Below are 12,928 nucleotides of genomic sequence, written 5' to 3'. Positions count from 1 at the left end.
TATTCGAACGCCCACCTGGTGGGCAAAACACTTCCCAAACGGCAGCATTATTGATCCATCCAGAACGAAAATACATATAACTGTCTGTACTTTTGTAAGCTTTCATCCTGGCGGCAGTGTAAGGAGAGGGATTCTCCACAAGATATATGTAAACATCGCCAAATTGGAGCTCTGGCAGGGACTTCGCTGTTTTTAGAGACTGAAATAATGTGGCGGGTGCTGTATATGGATCGCAAGTGCCCAACACTTGTAGTTTGGTAATATATCTTTGTTTTTCTTCTTTCGTAAGGTGATCCAAATAGTCGTTGCTTGGAACAGCTGGAAAATTGACAGGTCTGTGCTGCTGCTCTACAGAGTTTCCACTGTTGGCCGCCATGCTGGAACTTTGTTTTGCCTGCCAGGGCTCTGTGTCAGTCACGCGACTGAAAACTATGACTGACCCTATTTTCCGATCCGTCCTGGTCACTGCTCCACCCCTTCTGCCAGTCCGGGAAGGGCTGCAGACTACCACATGCTTTCTCCGATACATGTGGAGTCTCCAGCTGCTTTTTTTCACCTGACAGTAGGGAGTTTCACCAGGGGGACGTAGTGTGCATGGGAGGATCACGCTATTCCCCCCAGTTCCCCCTCCCCCCTGAACAGGTGCCCCAACTGACCAGAGGAGGCGCTAGTGCAGCAACCATGACACATACCCACAACCGGCTTCCCACCCGCAGACACAGCCAATTGTGTGTGTAGGGATGCCCGACCAAGCCGGAGGTAACACGAGGATTCGAACCGGCGATCCCCATGTTGGTAGGCAATGGAATAGACCGCCACGCTACCTGGACGGTTTGTGGAAAGTTTAAAATGCTCTGCTAAATTACTCCACAAAACTTGGGTTCAAACTCTATATCATGTTGTCAAAGCCTTTCCCTATCCATAGATTGTAAGTTGGGCTGAATGACACACTCTATGAATCTAAATCATCTATAAAAAGACATGCTATACATGTTGCATCAATTTACCATACATTTTTAGGGTCCTTCAAAGCCTGATTTTCAAAAAATGGAGCTACAGAATGAAAAGACTCAAAAAGCATACATTGTTTGGCATAATTTCAGCAAAGTGTAGTTGGTTCTATTTGCTGCTACACTGGTTGCAATGTGCAGTAGACAGAAGGACAAATGACCTGTTTCTTACACTTTTACGAACACTCTAGGTAGACAACTTTATTTTTAATTCTCTCACCATCTCTTTCTCTTTCCCCCTCTCCACTTGGTCCCTTGTTGCCATTGCATCTGCCTTTTGGAGAGAAACAGATGGACTGTGATTTGGCATGTACACTGTACCCTATCAGTTGTTCTGCCTCTCTGGCCAAGTGGTGATTTCAATCATGGTTTGTGTCAAGGGTAGCGATAATTTGTCAGGGATGGGGAGCACATAGACAGAGGTCACCCTAATCAGCGGTCACTCGGGGTCCTCCTTCTAGTTCCTTATGGGTCTTCAGGTGGTCGTAGAGGCCGATCCAGGAGCCGCATGTTGTGGGGCAATGTGGGCAAGGGTGTGAAGAAATGGTTGAGGATTTGGTTTGTGCCTTTATGGTAATCTACTCCTTTCTGAGTCTGTGCTTGTTTTCAGTTGCGTGGTGGAGGCCATGGTTGTAGAACCCAATACTTTCATGGACAGCCAGTCTTCAGACCTCCCTGTTTTTTGCTGCTTGTCCCCAGGTGTTAAGGTCGATGCCAGACTCTTTGATTTGGGCCTTGATGTTATCTTCATATCACTTCTTTTGTCCTCCAGGAGCACAGCGTTCTGTCATGAGCTGAGAGTAAAGGACTTGTTCCAGGAGGCGAGAGTCAGACATGAGGGCATGGCCAATCCACCTCAGCTGTTGTGCGATGTTATAATATAGTTATAGTAGGCATGTTGGCCTTGTCGAGGACACTGAAGTTGGTGCGCTTATCATCCAAGCTGATGTTAAGGATCTTACTGAGGCATCGCTGTTGGTATGCCTCGAGTGCCTTCAGGTACCATATGTCGTCCAGGTTTCTGACCCATACAGTAGGGTGGGCAGCTCTGCCATTTCGTACACCAGAATTTTTGTTCTGGCCGGAAGGTCGTGGTTTTCAAAAACCCGTTTTACTCAATCTTGAGAAGGCCCGGATGGTACAACTGAGACAATGGTGTATTTCAATGTCAGTGTTGGCTTTGGAGGAGAGAAGGCTACCAAGATATGGGAACTGTTGCACGTTTTTGAGTCTGGTGTTGTCTACCGAGATAGGTGGGGGCAGATCAGACATATTTCTGTTGGGTGGGGGTTGGTAGAGGATATGGGTCTTTTTTATGTTAATGGTCAGGCCAAGCTGCTTGTATGCCTTTGCAAAGGCATCCAGTATAATAATAATAATAATACAAATAATAATAAATCAATATTATATAGCGCTTTTCTAACACTCAAAGTTGCTTTACAATAAACAGGATGAAACAAGACAACAGGTTAACATAGCACAAACATACAAGGGTGGATGGGAAGGGGGGCTACGAGAGGGAGAAGTGGCAGCCACACACAATGCCAGCAGTACTCTCCCACTTAGACAGATACAAAAGGGCAAGAAAAACAAAAAACAACAGCACTGTGGACGTTGATTTTCTGTAGGGGTTTACTCCCGTAGCCTATTCCTCTCCCAAGGTATCCACTAGGCAGTGGCACTATTTAACCCATAGCTGGGGGCTGGTTAGTGGGCGTCAGGGAATATCCACACACAGTATGCTCTGTAGTTCCACTTCTACGAGGGAGCGCATAGACAGAGGTACACACACAGAGACACATTTGTTTTTCTATCCTCATGTGGACCGAAAATATGTTAGAGTTAAGGATGTACTGATACTGGTATTGGGTATCAGGCTAATACCAGGCTAAAATGGAGTATTGGTATTGGAGATTTTACCTGAGACTAAAATCCAATATCAAAAGCAATGCGTAACGTCATAAATAAAACCAAAGTGGCTTGATTTACTGCATTTTTGGCACATGGATGCAATGAGCAATGTATTTCTTTATTGATGGGGAAAAACAAAACTGATTCTCTCTCAATCGTTTTGCCCACTGACCCCAGACTTAAACTAATGATTTAAGTCTGCACTGTAATGCAAAAGTAATGCAGTGGATCGGGACCCGGGACTCGGGACCTGGCTTCAGCTGAAACTTAATGACTAGTATTTGGAATCGGTGTCGGCAGTAGAGAAAAGGGATATCAGTGCATCCCAAGTTATTAACCCCTAAAATTAGACTTAACCCTCTCCCTAATTCTAATACTACCCCCAACCATAACCCCGACCTTAACCCTAAATTCAACCAAAGATAACCCAAATTTAAACCTAACTTTAACCCCGAGCCTAATTCTACTTACAATGTTACAATTTCATTTAGCAGACTTCTTTATCCAAAGCGACGTACACTACCGTTCAAAAGTTTGGGATCACCCAAACAATTTTGTGTTTTCCATGAAAAGTCACACTTATTCACCACCATATGTTGTGAAATGAATAGAAAATAGAGTCAAGACATTGACAAGGTTAGAAATAATGATTTGTATTTGAAATAAGATTTTTTTTACATCAAACTTTGCTTTCGTCAAAGAATCCTCCATTTGCAGCAATTACAGCATTGCAGACCTTTGGCATTCTAGCTGTTAATTTGTTGAGGTAATCTGGAGAAATTGCACCCCACGCTTCCAGAAGCAGCTCCCACAAGTTGGATTGGTTGGATGGGCACTTCTTTGAGCAGATTGAGTTTCTGGAGCATCACATTTGTGGGGTCAATTAAACGCTCAAAATGGCCAGAAAAAGAGAACTTTCATCTGAAACTCGACAGTCTATTCTTGTTCTTAGAAATGAAGGCTATTCCATGCGAGAAATTGCTAAGAAATTGAAGATTTCCTACACCGGTGTGTACTACTCCCTTCAGAGGACAGCACAAACAGGCTCTAACCAGAGTAGAAAAAGAAGTGGGAGGCCGCGTTGCACAACTGAGCAAGAAGATAAGTACATTAGAGTCTCTAGTTTGAGAAACAGACGCCTCACAGGTCCCCAACTGGCATCTTCATTAAATAGTACCTGTTAGAGCCTGTTTGTGCTGTCCTCTGAAGGGAGTAGTACACACCGGTGTAGGAAATCTTCAATTTCTTAGCAATTTCTCGCATGGAATAGCCTTCATTTCTAAGAACAAGAATAGACTGTCGAGTTTCAGATGAAAGTTCTCTTTTTCTGGCCATTTTGAGCGTTTAATTGACCCCACAAATGTGATGCTCCAGAAACTCAATCTGCTCAAAGAAGTGCCCATCCAACCAATCCAACTTGTGGGAGCTGCTTCTGGAAGCGTGGGGTGCAATTTCTCCAGATTACCTCAACAAATTAACAGCTAGAATGCCAAAGGTCTGCAATGCTGTAATTGCTGCAAATGGAGGATTCTTTGACGAAAGCAAAGTTTGATGTAAAAAAAATCTTATTTCAAATACAAATCATTATTTCTAACCTTGTCAATGTCTTGACTCTATTTTCTATTCATTTCACAACATATGGTGGTGAATAAGTGTGACTTTTCATGGAAAACACAAAATTGTTTGGGTGATCCCAAACTTTTGAACGGTAGTGTACATCTGAGAGCTAATACAACACAAGCAAGGAGCTAGTCAGGAGGTGATAATGCAAGTGTCAAAAAACCTAGGTTCAATTCTGATAGGATGTGTTAACAGGCACTAGAATTAGTTTTAATTAAAAAAACCCAATTCATTTTCATGTGGTTTTTACTGAGCTTGATGATCAGCTAGCTTGACAGGGATATTTAGGAATAACATCTGACAGATAGTGGGAGGTCTGCCCCCTCGCTCAGCTGACATTGACCTTCAATCTTGATGTCATCTGACTCTACCAAACATCTCAGCTTCTTGCACCCAGCATCTAATTTTAATAGCAAATTAAAAAGGCAGAGGAGATGCCTAATGCCTAACTTTAATACCAGACATAAAGTTACCATAACTACAATTACAACTCTAGTCCTAAGCCCAACCCTTAGCTCAGAAATAATGGGTTTCATTGTGGGGACCTGGTAGCTGGTTTGACATTTTACAATCATGATGAAGATTTGGGGTCATTTGGTCCTCACAAATATAGATAAACAGAAAACTCTCTCTCGCTCTCGCTCTCGCTCTCACTCTCTCTCTCTCTCTCTCTCTCTCTCTCTCTCTCTCTCTCTCTCTCTCTCTCTCTCTCTCTCTCTCTCTCTCTCTCTCTCTCTCTCTCTCACACACAAACACAGTATATTCAAGCTGAGTACGATAACCTGTTGTTTGTGTTTCTTCTGCTCAGCATTGATTCCAATAAGGCCCCACAAGGAGAACTGCTTTACATATGCACATGTAAATCTGTACTTACATGTTTTTGTGTGTCCGTTATCGCAATAATACAAAAAAGGGCATTCTTTACAGTGGCAATTGTTATGAGGTGCAGCGGGGCTACATTGCATTGTAGTACTCATAATCAGTTTAAAGTGTGTGTGTGTGTGGGTGTGTGTGTGTTTTGTGTGTTTCGTGTCTGAAAAGTAATCATCCAGAATGGAAAAATTAAAAAAGCAACCGTGCGATAAATTTAGTGCCCTAATTTCGAATGTGTTTATTTATGTTTGCATGCACAATGCAAGCCTGTCCCCTGTGCCTGCATCTTTGAGAGGGTTCATGGGTGTGTGTTTTGCCTGTGAGGTTAGTCCAAGTCAAAATTCAATCTGGTGTTATTTAGTCCAACCAGGCAACTCTGTAAGTGCGTTGCAGTCAGCTTCCTGAATTCAAGTGTGTTAGTAAATATCAGTGTGCGACAGCGGAAGAGTGTGTGGAAGTTTATGGGTAAAAGTGACTAAGCGCTAAGCTGAAGTGGCTACCCACAAAGGGTGAGGGAGGTGTTTTTTAATTTTTATTTGTTTATTCATTGATTCATTTATTCATTCGTTTATTTTTGAACGTAGGAGGACACTCTCTACAGTACAATTCTGGCCACCTGTGTCCTCTGTTTTAGCGCACGCACACACACACACACACACACACACACACACACACACACACACACACACACACACACACACACACACACACACACACACACACCTTCATTTAGCCCTACATTGGAACATTTATCTTGAATATATTTCCAAAAATATACATTGGAACACATTCAATGATTACTTTTGTACTGCATTCATACACACACACACACACAATGTAAACATTATTTTTACATTTCTGCCCTCATTATTTTTCATTCCTGCTTATAATCCTTTTGTAAGCCTCTTGTGTTGTTTTGTTGTTGACAATGTGATGCAAGTCAAATTCTTTTTATACACACACGCACGCACACACAGATACAAAAACAATGAGTCATCTTGTTAAACAGTGTCGAAAAGCAAAGGAGTATGCCTATAATCATTTTTATTCCAGCCAACCACAAATAAAGGCAGGATAGCAAAGAGAACAGAGTTTAGCTTAATTCAAGGGGTCAAAGGTCAGACCCTCTGCACTATCCCTCAAGTGTTCCTGAATGAACTATTATTATTATTTTTTATCATCTTCATCTTGATGCATGCTCAATGATCCAGGGAAGAAACTCATCATTCAACTTCATCAGTTGAGTGATGAAGCATATCTGTCAATAAACTTTGTATCCAGATGAACTGCTTCAACCTTCTTTGATATTATTTTTATCATTATTATTATTTTTAAGCAAGGTGCTGAACCTCAACTTTTTACTAAGGTTTAAGTTGCTCTCATTAGGAGCATCACCTTAACTGGAGTAAAATTGTGCTCCCTCTGGGAGAAACGTGTGACCCAGAAAGCAAAACCAATTATTAGCCAATCTGACCACATCCTGTCCAGTGAATTCACTGTAATGCCCTCAGGCCGGCACTATAAAGCGCCCCCTACGAAAACAAATCACTATTGTAAGTCTTTCATTCTTTCTGCTATGAGGCTGTTAAATGCCGAGAGTAGTCATTTTATATGAATGCCTTATTTTGTTTTAAACCACAATCGTTGATTTATACCCTTGTCTGTTTGTCACATGGCTTGTGGGCCTATGCGTTCACTGAATGTAGTGGTGGAATACAATGTGCAATGCATTTTAGGAGGATTCATTCATTCATTCTATTCTTTTAACTTATGTGAATTTTTGTCCTTGTTCTGGTCCTCGTGTGAGTCTACATACATGGCCACAAGGGTGACAGTGTGCATCTCTTGCCCTTGTCTATTGTCTCGGACATACTACTGATTGCCACTTGTCTGTGAGTTTGTGTATGGCTTGGGTAGATTGTGAAATTGAATTGCCCTTCTGGGCTAAATAAAGTTGTCTGAATCTGAATTTAAAATCAAAATGATTAGGCTTATTCGCCACTTTTTGCAAACTTAACTTTCTCAAGCCATTTAAGTGCTATTTTCCTTAATCACAGAAAGGTGAATCAGTTCATCTGGAGACGTTTATTGAGAGAGAAACGTTTCATCACTTGTCTAAGTGACCTCACTCACACCACACAGGCACACCACATTTGGAGTTGAATGTGATTTATAAAGGGAAATCTGCATAGGACATGCGTACGCGCTGTTATAAATCAGATTTTTTTTTGTGTGTAAGCACTTTCTGTTTTGTCCATATGCAACCTTTTGCTGTGAATCCTCTGCACAGTTTTATAAATGAGGCCCCACGACCGAGGATGTGCAGAATGTGGACATTGAAGTAAAACGTTTTACATTTCAAACGTAGGAGAGGGCACGCTAGCTAGCCATGCTAAAGGAGCTAAGTGCCAGGCTGCTGCTGCGTGCGAATCAACTCTTAACCCCATCACTGGCTTTCTCACCCTGGTGACCAACGTGGCACCCGCAGCCAGCTGCAGTCCTTCCTAGTCCACTATCAAACAAGGGACTGTGTCCAGAAACGAAGGCCTAACTGAACTGCAGAGGTACTGTGGGCGCTTATAGGTGGCTAATTCTCACTATTCCTACAAGTCACGTGACGACACAAGCCAGTTTTTTTTTCAAGTCATGTTCCCCGACAGCCAGATAGCTGCCAGATTTGCATGTGGTGAATGCGAAGTGCTCATGTACTTTTGGACTGGCTCTTTATTTTAAGAAACTGACTTTGTCCAAAGTATTGAAGCAAAAATTGTATGTTATGGAATTTGATGAAAGCCTGAACCACCATGTACAGGCTAAACAGCTAGACATGCACGTCAAGCTATGGAATGGGCCTGAGGTGAAGACTAAATGCATCGGCTCAGAGTTTATAGGTCATGTATACATGTATTTTTCATACACAGATGTTTCAGAGAATCTATGGTCATGAAAATTTGCCTGAAAGGAATGGAAAAGTCATGGAAATTTATTGGTAAAAAAAAATGTGTATGAACCCTGATATTGGGGGGGGGGGGCAAGATGTAGCTGGCTTTTTAATTTCAATGCAAATCCAAACTGTCATTCAGGGGGCCTGGCAGCAAGAGTTTGTAAGCAGTGCCCAGTAACACCTACAGATAGTTCTCTCTCTGCTTTAGTTTATTTTTCTGTTTTGTGATGACTTCCCCTTTGTCCTTTTAGTCTCTCACCAGCATCTGCCTCTTTTTATGCGGTCATTGGGTTGTTCCTCTGCTTATTGAAATGTGGGAGTCATAGTAATTAACTCGGTGATGTATATGTGTGTATGCGTGTATACCGATTCTCACTCTCTCCTCCTTGGGTTCGCTCTCCACCACTTCATCCAACTCACTCCAGAATTCATCTTTTTCTTCCATCTCACACCCAACTTGCGGGGCGTATACGCTGATAACATTCATCAATGCACCTTCGATTTCAGCTTCATACTCATCACTGTGTCTGACGCTATCTTCACCTCCAACACACTCTTGACAAACTCTTCCTTCAGAATAACCCCTAGCCAATTTTTCCTCCCATCTGCACCATGGTAGAAGAGTTTGAACCCTCCTCTGATGCTCCTGACCTTACTCCCCTTGCACCTGGTCTCTTGCATACACAGTATATCTACCTTCCTTCTCTCCATCAATCAGCCAGCTCTCTCCCTTTACCAGTCATAGTGCCAATGTTCAAAGTTCCAACTCTCACCTCTAAACTCCTCCTCTCCCGCTGGCACTGGACATGCGTTCCCCCTCTCCTTCTCCTTCACCCAACAGTAGCATAGTTTCCACCAGCACCCTGCTGGCCAACAGTACCGGTGGTGGTCATTGGTAAACCGGGTTTCGACCGATCTACTATGCAAATCTGATTTCTGATCCGCATATTTGATTTGGCAAATGTTTTATGCCAGATGCCCTTCCTGACACAACCCTCCCCATTTATCCGGGCTTGGGACCAGCACTAAGAATGCACTGGCTTGTGCATCCTCAGTGGTTGGGTTGGTTTGATTTTACTATCATATCATTAGTTTTAGCTCTGTTTAATCTGTAGGACTCTTGTTTTCGCTGCCTTACTGCTCTGTTACCCTATACATATCACTTTACGCCAGTTGTATTTGAACCATGTAAGTGATATATTAACTACGCCAGTACTGTTAGCAGTAGAAGTAGTAGCACATAATGGTTCCTTGCACCTCCGTTGTTCACTTACCAGACCAAAATGTACTCTATTCTGAGAGTATCCAATTCCACATTTCATTGTTTGTTGTGCATGTACTTTGAACAATGACAGTAAAGTTGATCTGAACTGAATTTGGATCCCAGTGCTGAAATAAACGAGGGACCTGTAGCTTTTCAAAGCTACCCACTTAGAAAGCAAATTTCTACTAAAAAAAATCCATGTAGTTTTTTTTTCCTGTAACAGTTAACATGCTTTTTAGGATTTCAGATGCTTTTATAAATATTTCTCACAATTGTATGATTCATTAATTCTGTTCCTTCTCACTCTTGCAGCCCCGTCTCTTGTCTGCAGTCTCCTCTTTCTGTCCCCTCTCTGTTCTCTTCCTTAGTCCACAGCAAACTGCAAATTAGAGCATGTAAAATCCATTAACATGTTCATAATAGCTATCTATGCTAATGACGCCTCATCTTAATCATTTCTGTGTGGTTTTGATCAGGAAGGGAATTAGCAGAGCCATTTTTGGAACATCTTGTGTTCATTTAATATGATGACAGTAGCTGGCGCAGTCAAGGGATCTGTTCATCATATTGGTTTCTATAACTTGTTAAGTTACTCAGCTGACCGCTGTCCTAACTGATGAACTGGTTGCTGCACTGTCATTAACTCATCTCTCCAATTACTTATTCATTCTATTTCTTTATCTATGGCAGCTTTTATTTGCCAAGTTATGTCCGTCTGTCTGTTCATCCAAGTCTTTGTCTCTGTCTTATACTCCTGTGCTATACATCTGTTCAGCACAGGCAGGTGTAAAAGTGATAGAATGTAACTATTGTATTTCTTAATATTCATTAATGCTCTTTTTTCTTTTTTCTAGGATGTTGTCTGGGGACTGAACTCTTTGTTTACCGTAAGTTTAATTTATTTCAACTTATTGAGCAATATTGGATTTGACAAATTACTTGGAATCATTATTTTATATATATATATATATATATATATACACACACACTGCACTGTGGCACAGTGGTTAGTGCTGTCACCTCACAGCAAGAAGGTCCTGTTCGAGCCCCGGGGTAGTCCAACCTTTTTTTTGGGGGGGGGGGTTGTCCTCTGTGTGGAGTTTGCATATTCTCCCTGTGTCTGCGTGGGTTTCCTCCGGGGGCTCCGGTTTCCGCCTACAGTCCAAAGACATGTAAATCAGGTGACTCGGCCATACTAAATTGTCCCTAGGGGTGTGTGTGTGTGTGTGTGTGTGTGTGTGTGTGTGTGTGTGTGTGTGTGTGTGTCGGCGTCGGCCCTGTGATGGCCTGTAAGCCTGTCCAGGGTGTCTCCCCGCCTGCCACGCGATGACTGCTGGGATAGGCTCCAGCGACCCTGAGAGCAGGATAAGCGGTTTGGATAATGGATGGATGGATACTTGGAATCACTTTTTGACATTAAATACTTAGGGACCTCATAAAACTCCTAATTTAGCAAGAAGTGATTGGGTGATTTGGTAGAGTAGTATTTCTGTGCCCATTTAAGCTGTTTTCACACCAAATATGCAAACTTCACCATTAAACCCATTTTTGTCTGTTTTTTGCCTGACACAAAAGTGCTGTGACATAAGACACCATGCCCAATAGAAATGGAGAAAATGACACAACAAAATAGGCAAACTGGAGTAATGCTTGATTTTAGCAGGAACTGAACATGTTAGAAATATGTTTTTTTTTCATAATTTACATTTTATTATAAGGCTATTCAAAATATTATTTTTGTAAACCAAAATATGGCAAGATAGATACTGCAGTTGTCTGTGTAATGTGCATCTGATAATTAGAGTTTTTTTGTTTTGTTTGGTTTTTTATTTGTCCCCCCCCTCTTTCTCCCCAACTGTACCTGGCCAATTACCCCGGTCTTCCAAGCCGCCCCGGTTGTCTGCTCCACCCTCTCTGCTGATCCAAGGAGGGCTGCAGACTACCACATGTCTCCTCCGATACATGTGGAGTCGCCAGCCGCTTCTTTTCACATGACAGTGAGGAGTTTCGCCAGGGAGATGTAGCACGTGGGAGGATCACACTATTCCCCCCAGTTTCCTCTCCCCCCCCGAATAGGCGCCCCTACCAACCAGAGAAGGCGCTAGTGCAGCGACCAGGACACATACCCACATCCAGCTTCCCACCCGCAGACACGGCCAATTTGTCGGTAGGGACACCCAACCAAGCCAGAGGTAACACGAGACCATGTTGTTAGGCAACGAAATAGACTGCTATGCCACCCGGACGCCCCAAGTACAGATTTGTTACGAGGAGAAAGCTGATGAGGGAGAATGAGTGGCTCTGGTGTCAATTGAAATATTCCTCCAAAGCACAACTTGAATCTTCTTTGATTTGTCTGAAAAGTTTGCCTCTTTTGCGAGTTTCAGCAAGCTCACCACGTTCAGTGTGAAAGGCTACTCAAGTTGTGCTGCAGCGAGCGCGGCACATGCTGTGTTTGGTGTGAAAGACCACTTACTCTAAAACCTGTTGCTCAAGATGGAGGATGGAGGATGGAAACAGTCTGGGAATTAGCATTGCACATCATCAAAAATTATTCAACTGTTTTCCTATTGCTAAATGTATAAGTTGATGATGCCAGGGAGAGCTCCTGCTGCCACACCTGATCCACTTTACGTTTCTCGCATTTCCAAGGAAGAAGGTCTGAACGAAATACTGAGTAAGGCAATCCAAACAGAGGATCAAATCAACCAAGGTTGTTGTTTACAGCTTTATAGCTCATTTGCAGCTTTAATAAGCCCATAATTATTACCGGAGGGGAAATCATTTTCCTTGTAATTATGAATAACCCTTTCTATCCTGTCACATCACATGGAAGCAAGAAGAAAACAAAGAGGATGAGATTACACATCACGGCTGCCAGAGACCTCCGCCAACTGGCTGTTGATGCTTGGTTTGTGCCAGGCGTTTTGAGGACAGCCGGGGTTGTAAAATTAGGAATTACATGAATTAGAGAGGCTGGTATCTGATTTCTATCTGTTTGTTAACTGAAAAACATTGCAGTTACTTAAAAATACTTAAGTCCCATTTCAAGGGGTATGTTGACGAGAGGAGGGCCTAAAGGGTTGACTTGTTGACTATACACACAAACATTTTGACGATAATGCATTTGGAATCACATTCTCCAAATTGACCACGCTGGTTAAGAAAGAAAATCTTCTTTGGATACAAAGCCATCCAAATTAACTGAGCGTAATTACATTACTTTAGCTCATCTAGTAGCTATTACACTGCAGTCGTGTTTCCAATTTTGCTGTTAGGGGTTAAATTACATTTTGATGCTTAACC

At 42.4% G+C, this 12,928-nt stretch overlaps 1 protein-coding gene across 2 annotated transcripts in view; it reads left to right on the top strand.

Moving 5' to 3' along the window:
- ube2f (ubiquitin-conjugating enzyme E2F (putative)) overlaps positions 1-12,928 on the top strand; it is a 122,544-nt gene that overhangs the window by 83,794 nt on the left and 25,822 nt on the right. For both annotated transcript variants that reach the window (XM_056289226.1, XM_056289225.1), the window contains one exon: positions 10,477-10,509. In XM_056289226.1, the coding sequence (XP_056145201.1) occupies positions 10,477-10,509 (33 nt within the window). The remainder of the gene's footprint in view (positions 1-10,476; positions 10,510-12,928) is intronic.

The sequence above is a fragment of the Lampris incognitus genome, chromosome 11 (assembly GCF_029633865.1).
Source record: "Lampris incognitus isolate fLamInc1 chromosome 11, fLamInc1.hap2, whole genome shotgun sequence".
NCBI lineage: Eukaryota > Metazoa > Chordata > Actinopteri > Lampriformes > Lampridae > Lampris > Lampris incognitus.
This window is presented reverse-complemented; position numbering and strand designations above follow the sequence as displayed.